Below are 23,504 nucleotides of genomic sequence, written 5' to 3' on the forward strand. Positions count from 1 at the left end.
TCTGTGACAGCTGGCCAGCACTACTACTGTGCAGCATCACTTCACAGTGCAGTGGCTGTCAATGCAATGGCTATGAAGCAGCTTGTCAGTGCGTCACTTAGCCTGTGCATAAAGTATAGACAGCAGTATGCCTTCTGAGGTGAACTGTAATTATTTTGTGAAGAAACGTAAAGTTGCATTTCACCAGGTTTGAATAGTTGTGTTGGAATCAAATGTCATCATTTAAATATGAATGAAATTTTACCCATTGTTGTTAGAGTTATATGCTCATTCAGACTAGGAAAATGGAAGAATTAATGGCTCTAATGAAGGCTCAAGCAGAGAAATTAAAAATTTAAATGAGTTCTCTAATAGTATTACAACTTGAGGAGAGGAATTAAAAAGAAAACTTAAATACAAATTTCTCAAATTTAAAAATGCAGGGGAGGAGATATCTACAAAGGTAATAAATTTTTTTATATAGAAGCGACCTTATCAAAGTTACCTAGGAAGTTACAAAGTGAAATAGAAAAATAATGCCATTTAGACCAGAATTGAGGTTAAAGAGCAGTTTAAAGAAGTAAATCCTAACATGCAACAAATAGAGGAATTGTCGACCTGGGAATTTAGAGTTATATGTAATTCATTGGTGCCCCAAACACTTTAATCACATTGGAGGGGCGTCTACGGTATTAGTTGAACAAAAGGTAGAAAAGAAAGTTGAATCTATTAGTGCTTCAAGTAATTCTTTGGAGAATGCTGTAGAACCCAAGAAGGAAATTCAGAAGTTATGGAAAGCATTAAAAAATACCCAGAGAAGAAAATGATTGTCAGTAACACTGGGGTATCGAGTGATTTCATAGAACTGCAATTAGGAAATGGCATGAATTTATCAAAGCAGTTTCCAAAATTCGGACCTAACAGACAGGTACATCCAACTTAGTTCTTGTATTTTCTAGATCATATTACAATGAAGTGTAACCCTAGCTTGTATATGTGTGTTTATGTATACAGGGTGGTGCATTGATCATGACCGGGCCAAATGTTTCACGAAATAAGCGTCAAATGGAAAAACTGCAAAGAATGAAACTTGTCTAACTTGAAGGGGGAAACCAGATGGCGCTATGGTTGGCCCACTAGATGGCGCTGCCATAGGTCAAACGGATATCAACTGCATTTTCTTAAATAGGAATGCCCATTTTTTATTACATATTCGTGTAGTAAGTAAAGAAATACGAATGTTTTAGTTGGACCACTTTTATTGCCTTGTGATAGATGGTGCTGTAATAGTCACAAACATATGTCTCACAATTTTAGACGAACAGTTGGTAACAGGTAGGTTTTTCAAATTAAAATACAGAACGTAGGTATGTTTGAACATTTTATTTCGGTTGTTCCATTGTGATACATGTACCTTTGTGAACTTATCATTTCAGAGAACTCATGCTGTTACGGCGTGATTACCTGTAAATACCATATTAATGCAATAAATGCTCAAAATGGTGTCGTCAACCTCAATGCATTTACAATACGTGTAACGACATTCCTCTCAACAGCGAGTAGTTCGCCCTCCGTAATGTTCGCCTTCCGTAATGTTTGCACATGCATTGACAATGCGCTGACGCATGTTGTCAGGGGTTGTTCAACTTTCCCCACAGAAAGAAATCCGGGGACATTCGATCCAGTGGCCATGGTATGGTGCTTCGACGACCAATCCACCTGTCATGAAATACGCTATTCAATACCGCTTCAACCGCACGCGAGCTATGTGCTGGACATCCATCATGTTGGAAGTACATCGCCATTCTGTCATGCAGTGAAACATCTTGTAGTAACATTGCACCATTTAGGTTGCCATCGATAAAATGGGGGCCAATTATCCTTCCTCCCATAATGCCGCACCATACATTAACCCGCCAAGGTCGCTGATGTACCACTTGTCGCAGCCATCGTGGATTTTCCGTTGCCCAGTAGTGCATATTATGCCGGTCTATGTTACCGCTGTTGGTGAATGAGGAGTGAATTTGGAGTAGGACCACGTGAATCTGATGGAACCAAAGGAGTTGAGGTTGGAGAGGAAATTCTGGAGTTCTTCTTCACTGTGAGTCCAGATCATGAAGATGTCATCAATAAATCTGTACCAAACTTTGGGTTGGCAGGCCTGGGTAACCAAGAAGGCTTCCTCTAAGCGACCCATGAATAGGTTGGCGTACGAGGGGGCCATCCTGGTACCCATGGCTGTTCCCTTTAATTGTTAGTATGTCTGGCCCTCAAAAGTGAAGAAGTTGTGGGTCAGGTAATGAGGAAAGAGGTTTTAGGTAGGGTGGCAGGTGATCGGCGTGAAAGGACATGCTCCATCCCAGCGAGGCCCTGGACATGCGGAATATTTGTGTATAAGCAAGTGGCATCAATGGTTACAAGGATGATTTCCAGGGGTAACAGATTGGGTAAGGATTCCAGGCGTTCGAGAAAGTGGTTGGTGTCTTTGATGAAGGATGGGAGACTGCATGTAATGGGTTGAAGGTGTTGATCTACGTAGGCAGAGATACGTTCTGTGGGGGCTTGGTAACCAGCCACAATGGGGCGGCCGGGATGATTGGGTTTGTGAATTTTAGGAAGAAGGTAGAAGGTAGGGGTGCAGGGTGTCGGTGGGGTCAGGAGGTTGATGGGGTCAGGTTAGTTAACATTTCCTCCGAACTGCCCCCGGTGTAAAACCTGTCCCATGCACCCTCCCACCACCACCTAATCCAGTCCTGTAACCCGGAAGGTGTACACGATCAAAGGCAGAGCCATGTGTGAAAGCTCCCACGTGATTTACCAACTGACCTGCCTACACTGTGACGCATTCTATGTGGGAATGACCAGCAACAAACTGTCCATTCGCATGAATGGACACAGGCAGACAGTGTTTGTTGGTAATGAGGATCACCCTGTGGCTAAACATGCCTTGGTGCACGGCCAGCACATCTTGGCACAGTGTTACACCGTCCGGCTTATCTGGATACTTCCCACTAACACCAACCTATCCGAACTCCGGAGATGGGAACTTGCTCTTCAGTATATCCTCTCTTCCCTTTACCCTCCAGGCCTCAATCTCCGCTAATTTCAAGTTGCCGCCACTCATACCTCACCTGTCATTCAACAACATCTTTGCCTCTGCACTTCGGCCTCGACTGACATCTCTGCCCAAACTCTTTGTCTTTAACTATGTCTGCTTGTGTATGTATATGTGTGAATGGATATATGTGTGTGTGTGCGAGTGTATACCCATCCGTTTTCCCCCCTAAGGTAAGTCTTTCCGCTCCCATAATTGGAATGACTCCTTACCCTCTCCCTTAAAACCCACATCCTTTCGTCTTTCCCTCCCCTTCCCTCTTTCCTGACGAAGCAACCGTTGGTTGTGAAAGCTAGAACTTTGTGTGTTTGTTTGTGTTAGTTTGTGTCTCTATCGACCTGCCAGCGCTTCGTTTGGTAAGTCACATCATCTTTATTTTTAGATATATTTTTCCCACGTGGAATGTTTCCCTCTATTATATTCATATCATTAATTTGAACCCAACAATTACGTTTGTTATTGTCACTGTTGCATCCGAAATCTTTTCTGTTGTCTTATTTTCTCTTTCTGTTTTTGCCAGTGGTGTAACTTTGTATTCACCTTCTCCTTTTTAGCGTAATCCACTATACTATTTCATCTCGCCTATATATACTCCATAATTCGTAACCCACTTCCAAACCATAACCAACTACCACTGCTATAAAATCCAGCGTTTCTAGTTCACAAACAGTTCCTTTCACCTATTAAACAACCATTTCGGCTTGTTCTAATAACTTTCGCTTTATTTCCATTTCCGTTTTTCCCACATCACTGATAATTTTTAGCCGCTTCCCACAGGTTTTAACGTCATTATTTCTTCGTCGGACAATTGTTAGCTTCATTTTCATAATCGGCCACCACAAAACCACTCCTTTTAATACATTTTCACGCAGTTTTTTCGATATTTTCCCCGAATTTCTCCATCCTATAACATGTTTTGGCGGCAACACAACCACCTAACCTTTGTGCACATCGTTGTCTACCAACCCAAGTCCGACATAGCACAGCTGTAACCAACACTTTTTCGCCTTTTTTCACACCAGATCTCCAGTTACTTTCCAGTTCACCTTTATCTATCCCCATATATTTCTATTTTTGTTTTCATATCAGCCTCATGTTACCCTTTCCACCTTCTAATACCATGTCACCATCACAACACCCCCACAACGACCCCATTAAGTTTTATTTACATTCCCTCCGCAAACATGCCTTCGCCCTAGCCAGATTACGCTCCCATATTCTATTTTCTCAGGCTTGTCTGACATTTGGCATTACCCCCAAAGGCCTCACACTTAAAGTTCCCATCTCTGGCTGTAACCCTTCTTTCCATCCGTCCCTATACCAGTTCCAAACTGAACAATCCGTTGCCCTCACCCACCTAATCCTTCACCTCCACATCAACTCAGCCAATGAACACACCCGTCAACTCCTATCCTTAATAAAAGTCCTCAATCTTTCCTCTCCCACATCCACACCGGCTGTTCAGAGCATCCTCCTACAGGCCAACCGCAAATTAGAACAGCATGCCACCCTCCACCTAAAAAAACTATCCAATCTCCTGGTTTCCCACCTCCGGAAAGGCAACTCTCTCACCCTTCACAACATTTCCAGCAAACCTCACCCTCCTCTCATTGCACAGAAACCCAGTCTCTCCCATCTACTCAATCTCCCACTTCCAGCTCCACTCCCTCCAAAACCTCAAAATTCCAATCAACACAATCTGGAACCACAACACCCTAATTCAGTAGTTAACCTTTCCTCCAAACCTCTCTCCCAATCCGAAACCTCTGTCCTATCCAAAGGCCTCACCTTCAGCCCCACTCCCAGATTCAACCAAACAGCCCTCGTCAAAGATTTACTGTCCTACACTCGTACTCTCTGCTGGAAATATCACTTTGCCACAAAGAAAAATGATCCTAATCCTACTCCTAATGATCCAACTCCCCAAGACACTATCCCAATTGAACCCTGCCTGTAACAGTTCCGTCCTCCGTAACAGCGGGACCCACCTCCTCTTCCTCAAAATCACCCTCTCCAAACCTTCCAGGAATTTCTGACTTCCAGCCTTGCCTCTCAATCCTTCTTAAAAAACCTTAATCCTACTCCCAACATCACCACTGCTGAAGCCCAGGCTATCCGTGATCTGAAGGCTGACTGATCCATCGTCATTCTTCCGGCGGACAAGGGTTCCACGACCGTGGTACTTGATCGTCGGGAGTATGTGGCTGAGGGACTGCGTCAGCTTTCAGACAACACCACATACAAAGTTTGCCAAGGTAATCCCATTCCTGATGTCCAGGCGGAGCTTCAAGGAATCCTCAGAACCTTAGGCCCCCTACAAAACCTTTCACCTGTCTCCATCGACCTCCTGACCCCACCAACACCCTGCACACCTACCTTATACCTTCTTCCTAAAATTCACAAACCCAATCATCCCGGCCGCCCCATTGTAGCTGGCTACCAAGCCCCCACAGAACGTATCTCTGCCTACGTAGATCAACACCTTCAATCCATTACATGCAGTCTCCCATCCTTCATCAAAGACACCAACCACTTTCTCGAACGCCTGGAATCCTTACCCAATCTGTTACCCCCGGAAACCATCCTTGTAACCATTGATGCCACTTCCTTATACACAAATATTCCGCACGTCCAGGGCCTCGCTGCGATGGAGCACTTCCTTTCACGCCGATCACCTGCCACCCTACCTGAAACCTCTTTCCTCATTACCTTAGCCAGCTTCATCCTGACCCACAACTTCTTCACTTTTGAGGGCCAGACATACTAACAATTAAAGGGAACAGCCATGGGTACCAGGATGGCCCCCTCGTACACCAACCTATTCATGGGTCGCTTAGAGGAAGCCTTCTTGGTTACCCAGGCCTGCCAACCCAAAGTTTGCTACAGATTTATTGATGAAATCTACATGATCTGGACTCACAATGAAGAAGAACTCCAGAATTTCCTCTCCAAACTCAACTCCTTTGGTTCCATCAGATTCATGTGGTCCTACTCCAAATCCCACGCCACTCTCCTGGACATTGACCTCCATCTGTCCAATGGCCAGCTTCACACGTCCGTCCACATCAAACCCACCAACAAGCAACAGTACCTCCATTATGACAGCTGCCACCCATTCCACATCAAACGGTCCCTTACCTACAGCCTAGGTCTTCGTGGCAAACGAATCTGCTCCAGTCCGGAATCCCTGAACCATTACACCAACAACCTGACAACAGCTTTCGCATCCCGCAACTACCCTCCCGACCTGGTACAGAAGCAAATAACCAGAGCCACTTCCTCATCCCCTCAAACCCAGAACCTCCGACTGAAGAACCACAAAAGTGCCCCACTTGTGACAGGATACTTTCCGGGACTGGACCAGACTCTGAATGTGGCTCTCCAGCAGGGATACGACTTCCTCAAATCCTGTCCAGAAATGAGATCCATCCTTCATGAAATCCTCCCCACTCCACCAAGAGTGTCTTTCTGCCGTCCACCTAACCTTCGTAACCTGTTAGTTCATCCCTATGAAATCCCCAAACCACCTTCCCTACCCTCTGGCTCCTACACTTGTAACCGCCCCCGGTGTAAAACCTCTCCCATGTACCCTCCCACCACCACCTACTCCAGTCCTGTAACCCGGAAGGTGTACACGATCAAAGGCAGAGCCACGTGTGAAAGCACCCACGTGATTTACCAACTGACCTGCCTACACTGTGAAGCTTTCTATGTGGGAATGATCAGCAACAAACTGTCCATTCGCATGAATGGACACAGGCAGACAGTGTTTGTTGGTAATGAGGATCACCCTGTGGCTGAACATGCCTTGGTGCACGGCCAGCACATCTTGGCACAGTGTTACACCGTCCGGGTTATCTGGATACTTCCCACTAACACCAACCCATCAGAACTCCGAAGATGGGAACTTGCTCTTCAATATATCCTCTCTTCCCGTTACCCACCAGGCCTCAATCTCCACTAATTTCAAGTTGCCGCCACTCATACCTCACCTGTCATTCAACAACATTTTTGCCTCTGCACTTCCGCCTTGACTGACATCTCTGCCCAAACTCTTTGTCTTTAAATATGTCTGCTTGTGTATGTATATGTGTGGATGGATATATGTGTGTGTGCGAGTGTATACCCGTCTGTTTTTCCCTCTAAGGTAAGTCTTTTGCTCCTGGGATTGGAATGACTCCTTACCCTCTCCCTTAAAACCCACATCCTTTCGTCTTTCCCTCTCCTTCCCTCTTTCCTGACGAAGCAACCGTTGGTTGTGAAAGCTAGAATTTTGTGTGTTTATTTGTGTTAGTTTGTGTGTCTATCGACCTGCCAGTGCTTCATTTGGTAAGTCACATCATCTTTGTTTTTAGATATATTTTTCCCACGTGGAATGTATGTATGTATGTACATAATGTATGAATATAATAGAGGGAAACATTCCACGTGGGAAAAATATATCTAAAAACAAAGATTCTGTAACTTACCAAACGAAAGCGTTGGTACGTTGATAGAGACAATAACAAACACACACACACAAAATTCAAGCTTTCGCAACCAACGGTTGCTTCATCAGGAAAGAGGGAAAGACGAAAGGATGTGGGTTTTAAGGGAGAGGGTAAGGAGTCATTCCAATCCTGGGAGCAGAAAGACTTACCTTGGGGGGAAAAAGGAACAGGTGTACACACACACACACACACACACACACACACACACACACATATATATATATATATATATATATATATATATATATATATATATATATAAGCAGACGTATGTAAAGGCAGTACATAATGTATGTCATACATTAAAGATATGCATAATGATTGGCTACAGTAATTAAACTTTAGATTACTAAGGATGTGTAACTGTAATGACTTGTGGCTACTGCTTCTATACTTATAAAAGTTAATCTGATAATTAAATGAAATTATTCTCATTAATTATCCAGAGCCCAAACTAATGTAGCAAGGCGTAATGGTTTTGTATCATATTGTCAGAGTCGTGCAGAACACAAGCATTAATCATTATGTCATTGCCAGAACTGTGTGACTTAATGTACTGAAATAAAATTGTGCTCTGCCGTTATTAGTAAAACTGCAGTTATGGAAACTCATCGATCTTGTGGTACAGAAGCAGCTGCCGATGATATCCGGTTGCCTGTGAATTCACTGTTCATAACTAGGAACATATATATAGAATATTCAGATACTGATTCAGTGCTATTTGGTTTTATGGTGTGTAGCCTTAAAGCAGATTTCTCTTAATTGCAGGAAAATACTTCCCAAATTTCCTTGACTGTGATTGCAGATTCACCACCAGACGTCACTAACCAAATGTTTGAAGTTCCTATATAGAAGCTTGGCACAAATACGCTTTCCACAAATTCAATTTCTGGAAATAATTAAAACTGGCAGAATTACCTTTTAACATAGCAGTATATTCTTGCCGAAACTTACACCAATGGCTTGTTGATCTCTTTCTGTGCTCATCAAATAATTCAGTTCAAATCTATTTTACAAATGGCATCTACTAATAGACAGTTATTAGTATCAGAATCATATACCTATTCACACTAGCGTCTCTCATAACAGAGACCCCATTGATTGCTAATTTTTTGCCCAAGTGATCCGTTCACCCTAGAGCAAATTTATTTCTCCCACAGGCAAAATGCTCTAACCTGCTGTATTGTACATTTTTTCACCTTGACAATTGAAAGGTCATGGAACCGTCAGCTGGTTGGCTCAGCTTTATTATAACAAATGATAGAATGTTGCAAACTACAAACTAGCACATGCTTGAGCTCTGGGATATTGTACAAGTAAATGGGAAGATCATAGAAAAATATATTTTACACATAGTTATTTGGTGGGTATGCCACAGAATGGGGAATTGCTCATTCAGAAGATTTTAAATTGTGGAATGAGTATCAGATAAATTTCGAGAGGAAATACTGCTTGTCCAGCACACAACAAAAGTTTGATCCAAAATATTACAATAGTTCTTGGGGAAGTTATAAACAATACACTGAATGTCATTTAATTTGATCTAAATATGTAGATAACCCAATCTAAGAATCGATCCGTGTGATCGTTGGTACACAGATTATCACACAGTGTTATAAAGGAAATTTGATACAGGGGGTGGACAACTGTAAGTGATTTACTGGCCTTCGTGGAAGGGCAGACCCTTTAAATAATGCACTAAAAATACCCAGGGAGAAAACCGAGGCAATAATAACATGGAGGGTGTGGTGGTACAAGATTTCTCAGATGTTTTGTAGCCAAGGTTTTTCTAATTAAATCATTTCGTTGATTGAGGGTGAAATCTTGTACCATTTTTGAATATAAATGGACAAGCTTTATTAGCAGAAGTTCTGTTCATTTGTTTACATGGAAAAACTGCCCAGAGGTGAAAAGTTTAATTATTATGTAAGAGGATTTATTAAGGAACAAGTCTTGTGGTTTATGTTTTATTATTTTTGTCTGATGTATTCCACATGAGCTCTGTTCTGTCCCAACAACATTAAAGCTGCAATTGGCATCATGACATTGAAAGTAGTCAAGGTGGCAAAGAATCTTCTGGACAAACCACGATGTCAAGCAATACCATTGACCAGAAAATTAGAATAATAATGTAAATATGATGCATTGATATTCTTGTTTTTTCTTCAGAAGTGTGGAGTTTGTTAAAAATGAGATGCACCTAGTTGGTTAACTTCAGATAATGTTTGTAATTAAAGGCATAATAAAAGCCTTCCTACAAATCAGAGTTGATGAGACCTGGTTTTGGTAGAAGTTGAATTCTTCTCCAGATATCAAAGTTGGGAGTTCACAGACTTCTCAGAGTTGAAGACCAGTGATGTCGTAATTTATAAATTAACTGAACCCTTGTGAGGGTAAGCATTTTTCCAATCAATTTTTACGGTAAAGAGAATCTAATTTATGTCACGTTCATAATCGAGACAATAATCAGTTAAAATATTGGGGAATGAGTAGTATACAGTCACAAGTCTGTACCAAACATATGAAACATAGTCAACAATGGTATTGATAATGCAATACCTATCATACATCTATGTCAGATAACAGAGTAATTAAAGTGTGTGTTGCTTTTATGCATAATAAGATATCTATGTAAGAGTGGTTCTTGGGTTAGGATGAGGAAGAAGAAGTAAGTCATACAAAATCTTATAATAATCGGGGGGGGGGGGGGGTTATATGGTAGAAAAGTGGATATTTATATAGATTCTAGTACTGAATTACACTGATCTCCCATGATATATTATAAACAATAAAAAATAAAGATGTGTGTCCATGCTACCTGTTACCGGTGTATATATTGTGGGGATTACTGGAAGTAAAGGCAAGTTAATCAAACAAGAAACATGTCTACCGATAAGTGTAGGCCATTTTCATTTTATGCCATCTTTACTAATAGAACCTAATGTTAATTTACTAGTATAATTTGATGTGGATTGGTTATTGAAATACAACATTATGTTAGATTTTGAGACTGAATTATTGTCTTGAAAAACTGGTGTTAATTGAGTGGTAGTACCTTTTAAAATGCGTCTAGCAATGGATGAGCACACTATAGTGGTAAACAGTAGATGCCTAGTTGCTGTTGTGCAGTTGGTGAGCAAAGAAGAATCTGTAAGTGATTTACGAGCTGTAATGATCAGATATATAGTAAGACTTATGACTTTGTAGTTACAATGAAGAAGAGTTATCGCAGAAGTTTTTACGTCCTTTAGCAGCTTGAATAGTTCAGTGGTGCAATTCAGCACTTGCCCAACTGCAAAAGGTGAAGAATTCATATGGTCTAGTTTGCTCTGCAGAGTAGCTCCACACAACCTAACTTCAAGAATGGAAAGAAAGTATGCTATGATATTCTTTAGAAGTATAAATCAGTATGCTCAGACAGGAAATAACATTTGTCCATTTAAAATAAAAGATGAAAATCCATTTTTCCCCCCCAGACCCTGATCTGCAATACAAAATGAAATAAATAAAATGATTGACAATCAGGTCATTGAACATAGTTTGTGTTTACAACAATCCGTTGGTGGTGGTTAAGAAAGCTACAGTGCACCTGATCCTAGACACACATGCTCTTAACAAACATATCAAAACTGAGAGAGATACCCCTATGTGTAGATGAATTCCTGGCTAGGTTTGAACAAACTAGATATTTCACTTAAATGGATTTGGCAGATGGATATTGGCAGCTAAGGCTAAATGATGATTCCAAACATTATACAGCTTTCTTGTCTGACATAAAGTCATATATCAATTCAAAGTGTTGCCTTTTGGCTTAAATATTTCAGTTTCAGTATTTATTCAGGGTTTAGATGAAGCTTTATTACAAGAACTGATTATGTACATAGAAGGGGTTTTAATTGTGTCCAAAACATGGAAAGCGCATTGTACCATGTTAACAGAAACTCTGCAGGGGTTTAATGAGAATGATGTTACCATTAAACTGTCCAAATCTTATTTTGGCAGGAAGGAATTAAAGCTCATGGGATATGTTGTAGGGGAATCCCAGTATATGAAACAATTACACTCTTTCCTCGGGCTATCAATGATATGTGCAGGGGTCAGATAATGAAAGCTCCTAGACTTTTATCATTATTAAAAATAAAGATCTAAATGGGTAAGGGACATCAGAAGATTTAAGAATGAGAAACTCTGTTGAACGATCCTGTGATGTAGGAGCCATTTAAATTAGCAGCAGATGCATCAGAATGTGGTGTCACTTCGGAATTGTTTCAAGGGTGGAATTCTGAAATTGGTGAGTGCAAAACTATTGCTTTCACAAGTAGAAGCCTAAACAAGTATGAGTTTAATTACACAGCCAGGGAAAAGCAGTTACTGGCTATTGTTTGGAGTATTCACATATGGTTGTTTGGGGACTGAAAATAATGGTTTACATTGACCGTCAAGCATTAGCATTCCTGACGGATGGAAAGTAGATTACTGCACAACCACTCAGTGATGTTAGCTTTGTTTGTACTGGAATTCCAAATAGAACTTAATTACATAAAAGGCTTTCAGAACCATGTTCCTGGCGTGTTGTCAAGATTATCTTTAGATATGAGTGAAATGAGACGTAATGAAGATCCTGGTGTCATTTCTGCAATAAATTCTTTAGCCTCAAATTGCACCAATAAATAAACAGGAAATAAAAACAGATGAGTATTTTAGCTTAAAATTTCAGCAATATGAACAGGCATTGTTGTTACCAGCCAAGATAAAATAATAAGGTATCCAGTTGGAAATTGTGTATTTCATGAAGTTGGAAGAAGATCTAATATGGTTTATCCATAAAAAGGATTGGAATGTTTCTATGTTTGTAACTGTATAAGACACAGGAATAAATTTTATTACTTTAAGAACAGAAGATGTAAGCTACTTTGATATGGTGAAATATTCCAGAAACGTAAAAGGTGATAATAGCAAGTTACAGTATTAGTTATATCCAATAATACCAAAAAGGTTACGTGATTAAATCACTGCTGTTTTTTTTTTGACACGTACCTACAGGTCAAGGAGGGCTCACTTACATATTTTTACTAATGCTGGTTGAATTTCATTAAACTTTATCCTATCAAACAAGCGAACTCAGATACAGTAATAAAATGTTTAAGAGAATATTGTAAAGATGTAGGTAAGCCTCACAGACTTCTCAAGGATGATGGATAGCAATTCACAAGCAATAATTTTAAATAATTTTTAATGTGGGAAAATATAAAACATAACTGTTTCAAAAATCACTCGCAATCCAACCTTCGTGAACACGTAATGGAGGAGGTTGGACTTCTATGTAGAACTTATTATCCTAACAAACATACCACATGGGCTCAGTTGATTCCTGAGTTCCAAACTATATTGAATGAACTACCTCATATATCTACATGTTTATCACCAGCAGAATTTATGAATAAAACATTCATTGATGAACCACTATCATAGTTGTTCAAAGTGTCAACCTTCAGTGCAAAATACAGTAGAAGAACAATGGAATATGGTGAAGGGGAATTTTCAAAAGCAAGCAGGAATTAGAATACAAAAAAATAATAAAAAAGCAAATATACCTGTATTCCGGGTTGATGACATAATATTAGTCAAAGATTACCATCAACTTGAAGAGGGAAACAATCAGTTTCTTTCCAAGCTGCAGGGGACCCTTTAAGGAAGACACACCTCATCCAAAAAGCAGTATTCTTAGTAGACTTGGTGACTAGCCAAGAAAAGAGCTTATACAATACTGAAATGCCAAAGGAATTCCTAACCCCAGGGGAATCTTGAGTTCTTATAGATCCAGCCTTTTGATGGCCATCAAGTGTCTGGGTTAACTGACTCAGTATTTCATGTTTCATTTTCCCTGGAGCAGTTTATTCTCCTGTTTCTGTCCTGTGATCTTTAACTTGAAGATATCGTCCACTATCTTATTCTAATTTTAGTTGCAGAATGGCATTATCAGAGAGACTTACTACAGTTGTCTCATATGTAAAAGAAGCAGTTACGATAATACACCACAGACAGAACCCATTACTTTTATGATGCATGATACTGCTGAATGCAAATGATGTATTGTATCTGTTACATGCAATAAGAATTTTATACATTTCTGTTCTGTGACACATTACCTTGAGGTGACAAAACTACAGATAATTGTTTTACAAGTAAAAAATTTGGAAGCAGCTCATGTCTAAGTAAAAGAATCTGCAAAAACTGCAATTGAGATTCCCGAATATACAAGGCTCTCCATATAGATGTATTTAGTAAAACACTACTTATTTGTTACAGGATAAAATTCTATAGTGAATGGCATAAAAATTCTATGATAATACAAACAATCCCGTAGGGGGAACATCCTCAGCTGAGCATCATAATAGACATGGATACCACAGCTTTGGTTGTAAGGATTTTATTTTTAAGTTCACTACTGGTGTCAGGCTAACAAATACCCATCATTAGATGCAATTGCTGAAAACAAACATGAAAAGTGGCTAAAAAATAATCCTTACATACACTTTTATGCATGTAATAAAACAAATGAGGACTACAATTTACAAAATTCTAACAGTGGTTAGCTAGATACAGTGGAAAGCTACATGTTGCAATACTAAAGTGATAACCAATAATAAAATGTAGAAACTGCCAAGGCCCTAAGTGAAGATGGGTGATATAAGATAAGAACTAGAATAGTTATGTCATGTGCTATGACCCTGAGTCTTGTGAAACTGGGTAAGGTGAAGGTGAGTGCTCAGCATGGAGTGATGCACGTGAAAGAGAACTAAGTTTGTATACTTTGGTGTGGCAGTGCTGTAGCCATATGCCAGGATGGTTGGAAATGCATGGCACGAGCCATTCTGTTACAGGTGGTACATCAATGACATTTTAAACTTCCTGGCAGATTAAAACTGTGTGCCCGACCGAGACTCGAACTCGGGACCTTTGCCTTTCGCGGGCAAGTGCTCTACCACTCCGCTGCAGAGTGAAAATCTCATTCTGGAATGACATTTTACTTCTTTATAATGGGACTGACACTCAACTGCAACTTTGCAACAAGATTTCAAGAAAATACTCCCTGAAATCCAGTGTAGATTAGAACACCACTCCATCTTCCCTATACCATACCAGGATCTAGAAATAACTTTGCGAGATAGTAAAGTTCATTTTAATATATTCAGGAAACAAACAGTAACTAGTTATATTATTCATTGCTCTCCAAATCATCCAAAGTAGCATAAAATCACTGCTCTCTGTACAACGCTTCACTACGCTAATAGAGTCCCACTCTGGGAACAAAATTAGCAGCGTGAACTGGATAAAACTAAATTCTTACCGTGTGCAAATGGTTTTCAGCCAAATGTTACAGATGTACTTATTCAGCAAATGAAATTGAAAGTTGCACCTAACAACCATTAACAGATTACTCAGTCACCTAAAGACAAAGACAACTTTAAAAAAATAATAATAATTGTTGTAGGGTCCCCTATGTATAATGAGATAAATTGGTAAATGGCTTAGGAAAGTGGGGATTGTATCCGCCTTCTATGCCTCCAGTAAAATTGCATACTGCAAAACTAGAGAACATAGTCACTATGCTCAGTCGTGTATCAATTGGATTCCGTACAATGATTGTCCGTCAGTCTACATAGGCCAGACCAGCCACTCATTTAATATAACGTTCTGAGGGCACCAAGATCTCAGCAATTGAAAATAAGGTCTGACAGGTCACTTGAATAATTGTCATTCCATCTCAGATATAAACATAGATTGCAGTATTTTACATCTTCAGCCTGAGGGTTCTGTTCTAAATGTTCCGGAGGAAATTGAAATTCTCTGTTGTACGCTTTAAATAACACACTTCGCTTAAGCACACAACTCTGTTGAATAATTTTTCTTTTGTGAAGCTGTGTCTGACTTCACCCGTTCCTTTTTCTAGTTTCTCATAATTACATACTGCATATGTACTTCCAACAGCCTTATTAATTCTGATTCTGGCACATTACTGGAATTTTGCTAAGTGTGCATATGCTAATCGCCTACAGCAAAAAAACTTATGGTTCAGTTAGTACCTATTCTGCTCACTTTTAAGAATTCTCTTCCAACAGAATTCTGCACTTTTAATGAATGGTTTTAGTGGCCTTATTAACCTCTGATTATGGCATACTACTGGAACCTTGCTAAATGTATGGCCACTAAGTAGCATATGCCCATCACTATCATTTTATAATATTTTCTCTCCTGTTCAGTGTTGAATTGTCAACCTGAATGTGAACTGCCTGGTTAGTCAGTTTCGTGCCATGCACTTCAGTTGTCCTAACAGATGGCTACGGTATCGTCACACTGAATTTTCCCAATGTAGCTCCTTCTCTCACGTGCACCACTCCGCGCTCTGCACTCACTTGGGGTGGTCGCCTCTGTCCTAACCAGTCTCGAGTCACTCGGGGTCACAGCACACGATGGAAGTGTTATGGTTCTTATGTTATGAGAAAAGTAATGACACTGGTTTTTTTATCTGCCATAGTTTGTGTTTATTTCAAACAACAGTATTGTCCCCTTCAAAGTCGTTTCCTTTGGTATACACTCGTCTTGATAACAGCTTTTAGAGGCTATGAGTGGTAGGGCCTTTAACATTCTCTTCCACTTTTTTGAATGTCCTCCAGAGCCCCAAAACAGCGTCTTTTTAAGATACTTTTCAATTTCTGGGAAAGAAAAATGTCACAAGGACTTGTTGTTGTTGTTGTTGTTGTTGTTGTGGTCTTCAGTCCTGAGACTGGTTTGATGCAGCTCTCCATGCTACTTTATCCTGTGCAAGCTTCTTCATCTCCCAGTACTTACTGCAACCTACATCCTTCTGAATCTGCTTAGTGTATTCATCTCTTGGTCTCCCTCTACATTTTTTACCCTCCACGCTGCCCTCCAATGCTAAATTTATGATCCCCTGATGCCTCAGAACATGTCCTACCAACTGGTCCCTTCCTCTTGTCAAGTTGTGCCACAAACTCCTCTTCTCCCCAATTCTGTTCAATACCTCCTCATTAGTTATGTGATCCACTCATCTAATCTTCAGCATTCTTCTGTAGCACCATATTTCGAAAACTTCTATTCTCTTCTTGTGCAAACTATTTATTGTCCATGTTTCACAAGGACTTAGATCAGTTGAATTGTGAATGGGCGGAGGGGGGGGAGGGGGGGGGGGGGCTACAGAACAAGGGAAACGTATTTGAGGTCTAAAATTCTGTGATGAAAGTGACTATATGACATGGGGTGTTATCACGATGCGGCATCCACTTGTGTGAAATGTCTGATCTCATTCAATTCACCCTTTTCTTCAGTCTTTGAAGGACGTCTTTGTAAAACACTCAGTTGACAGGTTTCCCTGGAGGAAGAAATTCCTTATGTGCGGTGCCTGTACTGTCAAAAAGAGCAAATCAGCAGTGTTTTGATCTTAGAAAATCCCTCTGAGCTAGGTCTATCTGCAGCGTGTTTTTGGCATTCCAAAAATGATTTGTGCCAGGGAAAAACTGTTTCAACTTTTTGAAGGTCACACTCACGAATTACCCAAGTTTAACTCAAAACCTTATGGCATAATGCGACTCTAAATTCTGCTGATCGTTTTTTGTAACACACAGCAAAAACATGACTTCGCTAATGGTGCTCTCAAATTCACGTGATAGCCACACAGAGTTGAAACTTGGACTGAGCATCTGGAAGGAATGAACACACCAGTTTGCACAAGGAAAACAAATCAGCATCACCATATCACTCACAGTATTGTAAGTCTCATAACTTTTCTCACACTCCTAAGCGGTTTTTCTAGTTTGTTATTAGGCGTCGCCGCAGTAATGTGACTTAGTCCTCTCTCATTTCCACCATATCTAGCGAGACTGCTGCTAGAATTATATAAATGGTAGCCCTCATTTGTTTTATTTTATGCCTACAAGCATCTCTTATTTGTTTTAGTAATTGCCCTTGACGATGGACATTTGTTGTATCAAAACTGGTTGCGAATTTAAAAATAAAAGCCTTGCAACTAAAGTGGTGATTTCTATGTCTGTTTATGATAACTTCATTTGTTACCTATTGTTACATGATGTAAACCTCAAACACTGGAAATGTAAGCAGTTGTATGTAGCTCTTAATGCAGTGACACTTATTTTTGTCTGTTTTAATGTGGAAATAAAATATATCAGGTTCAAATAAAAATGTCCCCTTATAATTATTATATATGGAAAAATAATAGACAAAAATATGAAGTACCATTACATTTTGGAGGGGGAAAAAAGAAAAAAAAAATGCTTAAAAATGCAATGGAAACCTTAGCGGTCAATTGGCAGTCATTGGGTGTTTTAAGTGATAGTTTGATGCTGGGCAATCTAGTGTTTATCTCATTCCAGGCATGTAAGATACTTTTTAGACCAAGAATGCCCCACCTGGGGGCTATGCACGGTATTTATTTTTAATCCACTGTTTTACAATCTAGGGACTCTTTAGGAGACATTGCAGTAAGTCTTTCCCTTATGAAATTTGTTGACATTGTGTCCTTGTTTGAAAGGAACAGAAGTATCCAGTCACCAAACATTGGGCAAGTGATCTACATGCAGGGAACACATTGTTCCCTCTCATTGACGACGACTTGTATCTTCTGCAAAAGCTGAAGGCAATGACTGACAATCTGCATATTTTTAACGCCATGTTGAAGACTTTTTATATAGGCAATCTCTTTCTATTCTCTGCTGTAAATGCCTAATGCCCTTTAGTAAAGTGCATGATATTTGGGATATATTATTACTACATAATACTGCTAGGTTATTATAAGCACATTGTAGTAGAGAGTCTAGTTTTCCCATAATTTTGCATACTTAATTTTTTTTTTTTTTTTTCAGTTTTGTATGGAGGATGGACATATAACATTCTTAGTGAAAAACTGCAGTGCTGCCCTCACAGTATTGTTCAAACAGAACCTTAAAGTGCAATATGGTCTTACTAAGGTAAGTTTTTGATGGCCCTCTTTGTACTATAAATTAGTATGTGTAACTGTCAGTGGCTGTATCATATAATTTGCTCCCATTGAATTTAAATTTGGATAAAATTCCAAGCTGTCGATGAAATATAGGGTGCGAAACTTAGTACACAGCTCTCTCCTGCAGCAACAACTGCAGCTCCGACCCGGCCAAGTGCCGAGTTGAACTGAGGTCAGATAACAAGTATGGCTATGTCACTCCAGTCTGCTTCATCTCTGTGTCAAAGATCATCAGTCATAGTGGCCACAAGTTATAAGTCTGTCTGAGCAACTGATGATCGGATAAAAACTTTTTTTTTTTTTTAATTTTTTTGTTATGTATCATTTTTCAACACAGTCTTCCTGCCATTCGACACACTTCTTCTAGTCTGTAGGAAGTGCACAGATTGCTCTGAAAATAATTCTTTGTTATGTGCGCAGTGAGCAACTTGTGCACCGCCTGAAGCACCTCTTCATCAGAATGAAGTTTCTTTCCTCCCATCACCTCTTTGAATGGTCCGATATGTGGTAATTTCTCATTGCGAGGTCTGGGGAGTATGGAAGATGTGGCAGATTATCAAAGTGCGGGTCGTCGACACAGTTGCATGGGCAGTATGACATCAAGCGGTGTCATATCGCAAAATGACGTATGTAATCAGAAGTCTATGTTGCTTTGATGTTATTTGTAAGGGCACAAATGAACATGGTGGTCAGTGAGAGTTGACCATATGCACCCTTACTGCTGATTTGAGTTGTGAGATTATATGGGATTGTGTTTATAGAAAATATGTAAGGCTGAGAACTGAATTGCGAAAGACTAGGTTTAAGTAAATACAAATGTAGGTAAAAGGAAATTGGGTTCTGTTTGGATTGGTGTAGTAATTTATGTCGGAGATATTCTGGGGCCACCAGATGGCTGTTCGTGACGTCAGAGCAGGCACAGCTCAGAGTCTGTAGAGCAGTGTAGTGCTCCATGGAGCTCCATCCATGGTGAAGTTCTGTGATAGCGAGACTTGATGACCGGGCAGACATAGATAACACACAACCAAATTTGACTCAAAACCAACATGAGAGTCTGTTCTTGTTATTGATTGTAAGAAGTTGTTGTCACTCAGAAGCGAAACTTGATTTGTAATTGGAATAATAAACCCTTGTTTGTGAACCCGCCAGCAACTGTTACTGCATAATAGTACTCCTTTCGCAGGAGGCATCTTGTGGAAGGCGGTGTCCCTCCAAAATGTGTAAGATGATCATATTAAAAAGGAGAGAGAGAAATCTCGCACATGACGACTGTGGATTTGTGAACCTATGAATGTTAAGGGAGACAAAATCTGATTCAGGAGAAAGAAAAATAATACAAACACCTGTACAACATTTCACAGAAGTAAAGAAGACATAATAAGTAGTCAAAAGATATCTGCTGACAAGTATGCGGAAAATTCGACAAAAAAAAAAAAAAAAAAAAAAAAAACAGTATAAATAGGTGGTACTAATCTGCAAAGTTCAGTTGCAGTTATAAAAACGGATAGCAATAAAGACAATACAGCGTGTGCAATTACAACACAAGAAACACTAAGAATCACATTAATTTTTCAACTGAAAGTGTTATACTCTGTTATATCATGGAATATTAATAATTACCAGGGAAAACTATAATTTTCATCGTTTAAGAATAACCGTAGTAACAAGAATCAATGACGTATTGCCATGCATATAAACAACTGGTAATGAGTTGATCCATTGACAGTATCACACATTGTGGCCGGTTTGCATCTACAGATTATTAAATATTAATCAATATAACAATGAAGACAATCAATTGTTGACAGAATAATTTAATTTTATAGACAAAAAATCTACTCACCAAGTGGTGGCAGATTGCACACACAAAAGAAGGTTGTAATTAGGTAAGCTTTCAGAGCCAGTGGCTCCTTCTTCAGGCAGAAAGATTGAAGGGAAAGGAAGAGGGGTGACGGAAAAGGACTGGAGAGGTCTAGGAAAAGGGGTAGATTTTGGGAAAGTCACCCAGAACCACGGGGAAGACTTACTGCCCAGGATGAGAAGGAAGACTCTCTCATCCCATGTTGTGAGTCTCCACTGACTCGTGGTTCTGGTTGACTTTCCAAAAATCTGCCCCTTTCCCTAGACCTCTCCAGTCCTTTTCCTTCACCCCTCTTCCTTCTCCTTCAGCCCTTCTGCCCGAAGAAGGAGCCACTGGCTCCGAAAACTTGCCTTATTGCAACATTCTTTTATGTGTGTTGTGCCGCAGCTAAATATGAGTCGAGCAATACATCAGGACATTTTGAGCATGCCATTTTAAAACTATGACGAGTTGCTGAATATGGGTACATCAGCTGTCTGCATCAGCATGCAGCGTCATGACCACACAGTAGCTGTAATGGGCATGCATTCCAGCCTTTCATGTCAACATCTTGCAGCAACACAGCCTGTTGCTTAAGAGTAAAAATCATTTACCTTTCTAGCTTAAATATCCAGTGGTTTAAAAATGATGTATGTTTGTTTGTTTGTTTGTTTGTTTGTTTGTTTGTATAATGATAAATATCTTGTATTGAAAGAATTTGATGCCTAACTAGCAGTCAGGGACTAATAGAAGACCTCTGATCTCTAAAGTTCTTTTAAAGTCAAGGTCTTACCTGTTTAATAAGATAGTATAGTAATAACTTTGTGTCGATATACCAAATAGTTAGGGAAAGAGTGTAACAACTGTGGCTCTCGCAGATCATCACCATACAGCCGAAGTGTTGTTACATACATTCATGCTACAGATCAACGAGAAGTTGTCACAGATGGAATCGCGATTTTGACAGATGAAATCGCATTGTCATCAGTTTGTGGTAACAATGACAGGTCAGATGAATAACAAATTTATCCAATTAGATTCAAGGTTAAGCAAAATGGATACCAAATTACAACAGATGGAATTAAATATCAAAAATCTTACGACACAGGTCAATAGGAGAATGGATAGATTGGAAACTGGACTCGATCTAGGGTCCAGACCCATAGAAGAAATAGACATACAATTAGAATTATTAGACAGCAAGGTTAAGACAACCCAAGACATGATAATTAAAGGGATCCAAACTGCAGAAACCAGAGTACTAGAGACAAAAACAAATCTGCAAAAGTTGAAAGATAGAGATGTAGAAACAATATTGTTCTTAATTAATGAAATTGACTTCCGTGTACAAATGTTAGAATGTCGTAATGAGCACAAAGAAACTACATTACTGTCACAGCCGAGTAATACCTCAAACGTACGAGACATCTCATATTCAGACATTGTAGTCAGACCAGCAGACATCAGGTCAACTACTTGTAACAATAACAACAGACTTATACATTTATTGTCTGATAGTGACAGTACATCCAATCAATACTGCCCACAACTAGAAAGAAAGAATAGGGATGAGGAATGAATTAAGAGCAGTCAATACAGTAGTGAGTATGATGATTTTATGTCAACACTTAGTAAAGAAATCAACCATACATTTCCTAAATTTAGACTGGGTGGAGATATGAGTCCTGTGTTATTCCTCAAGGTATGTTACCCAGCACTTGGTCAGATACAGCAAAATTAGATTCGTGGTCAGCACAATGGGGTATGCTTGAGGGTAGATGATTACAAGTCTTTGATTGATTTTCAAGGAGAATTCAAAACTAAATACTGGATGAGAGATCACAAAAGAAACTTTGCTTGGAATTATTGGGGTTGAAACCATGTAATAGCCAATGAATGGGTGGGATACAGAAATTTTGTTGAATGTGAAATAAACCAAGCCAAATACCTCAATGATCCAATTTGTGAGGAGCACTTATTAGAAGTTATCAGCCACCTACCTTAGAGAGTATGAGATAAGTTATTATGGAAAGCCTTTTAGAATATTTGTAACAGCTGGATACAATAGAAAGCCTGTCAGAATGTTGGAAAAATAATCATGTAAACATAATTAGGGACAGTAGATAAGTTCAGATTAACAGTCAATTTATGGGACAAAGAGAACAGAGAAATGAATACAATAACAATGTAACAATAGATGGAGAGATGGTAATCGAATTACTCCTGATGGAAGTTGGGACACCCAAGAATTTCATAACAACACACAGAGGGAAAACTGATAAGCTTTGGAAGAGAGGCTCAGTCTTCTGAAGCTGTTGCAATTGAGCCAGCATCATTGGAATCCCATATGATTGGGTATGATAGAGGTAATATGATGATGAATGTTTTATTAGATGAGAATCTATGTATAATTAAAAATTACATCTGACCAAATCTACGTGGTACAATAGGTAAGATACCAGTACATATAATTATGGATTTGGGCAGTGAAATTTGTGTTGTGGACCACAATTTTCTAATGACTTATAATTTGATGCATATATTCCTGGCACTACTGGTCACAGGAGTGAAGTTGATAGGAATTATAGGAAAAGATGATAAATCAATGTAGGCAGAAATATTAATTCATTTTTTTATGGGCCATATAAGTTTAGTTACCCGATGTTCTGTGTATCTGATTTAAACATCCCCATTCTTCTGGGAACAGGCTGGCTATCAGATTCGAAAACTATTTTAGACTTTTGTAAGAGACATGTTACATTTCTATATGGCAACACTCAGCAACTAGTACCATTACCACTCGATTCCAAGGCAACTTTAAATGCAAACATTTTAGGTTAGGTTTTACTGTGACTGTTATTGACATTAAATGAAACAACAAGTTTACTGTTACCAGTCACTGTTTATTTATCTCCACGGCGCATTTTAAAGGTTTAAACCTCCACTTGTGCCACAAGTTCCTCCAAAAAATCATAACACAACACACACACAGATGTCACACTAACAAATGTAAATCCACCTGATGATGGAGGTTTAAACCTT

The 23,504-nt window shown here is 39.4% G+C and overlaps 1 protein-coding gene across 1 annotated transcript in view; it reads left to right on the plus strand.

The window, feature by feature from the left end:
- LOC126210636 (nuclear RNA export factor 1-like) overlaps positions 1 to 23,504 on the plus strand; it is a 158,808-nt gene that overhangs the window by 11,763 nt on the left and 123,541 nt on the right. Inside the window, exon 5 of the mRNA XM_049939953.1 lies at positions 18,486 to 18,590. Within this exon, the coding sequence (XP_049795910.1) occupies positions 18,486 to 18,590 (105 nt within the window). The remainder of the gene's footprint in view (positions 1 to 18,485; positions 18,591 to 23,504) is intronic.

This window comes from Schistocerca nitens, chromosome 10 (genome assembly GCF_023898315.1).
Source record: "Schistocerca nitens isolate TAMUIC-IGC-003100 chromosome 10, iqSchNite1.1, whole genome shotgun sequence".
Taxonomy (NCBI): domain Eukaryota; kingdom Metazoa; phylum Arthropoda; class Insecta; order Orthoptera; family Acrididae; genus Schistocerca; species Schistocerca nitens.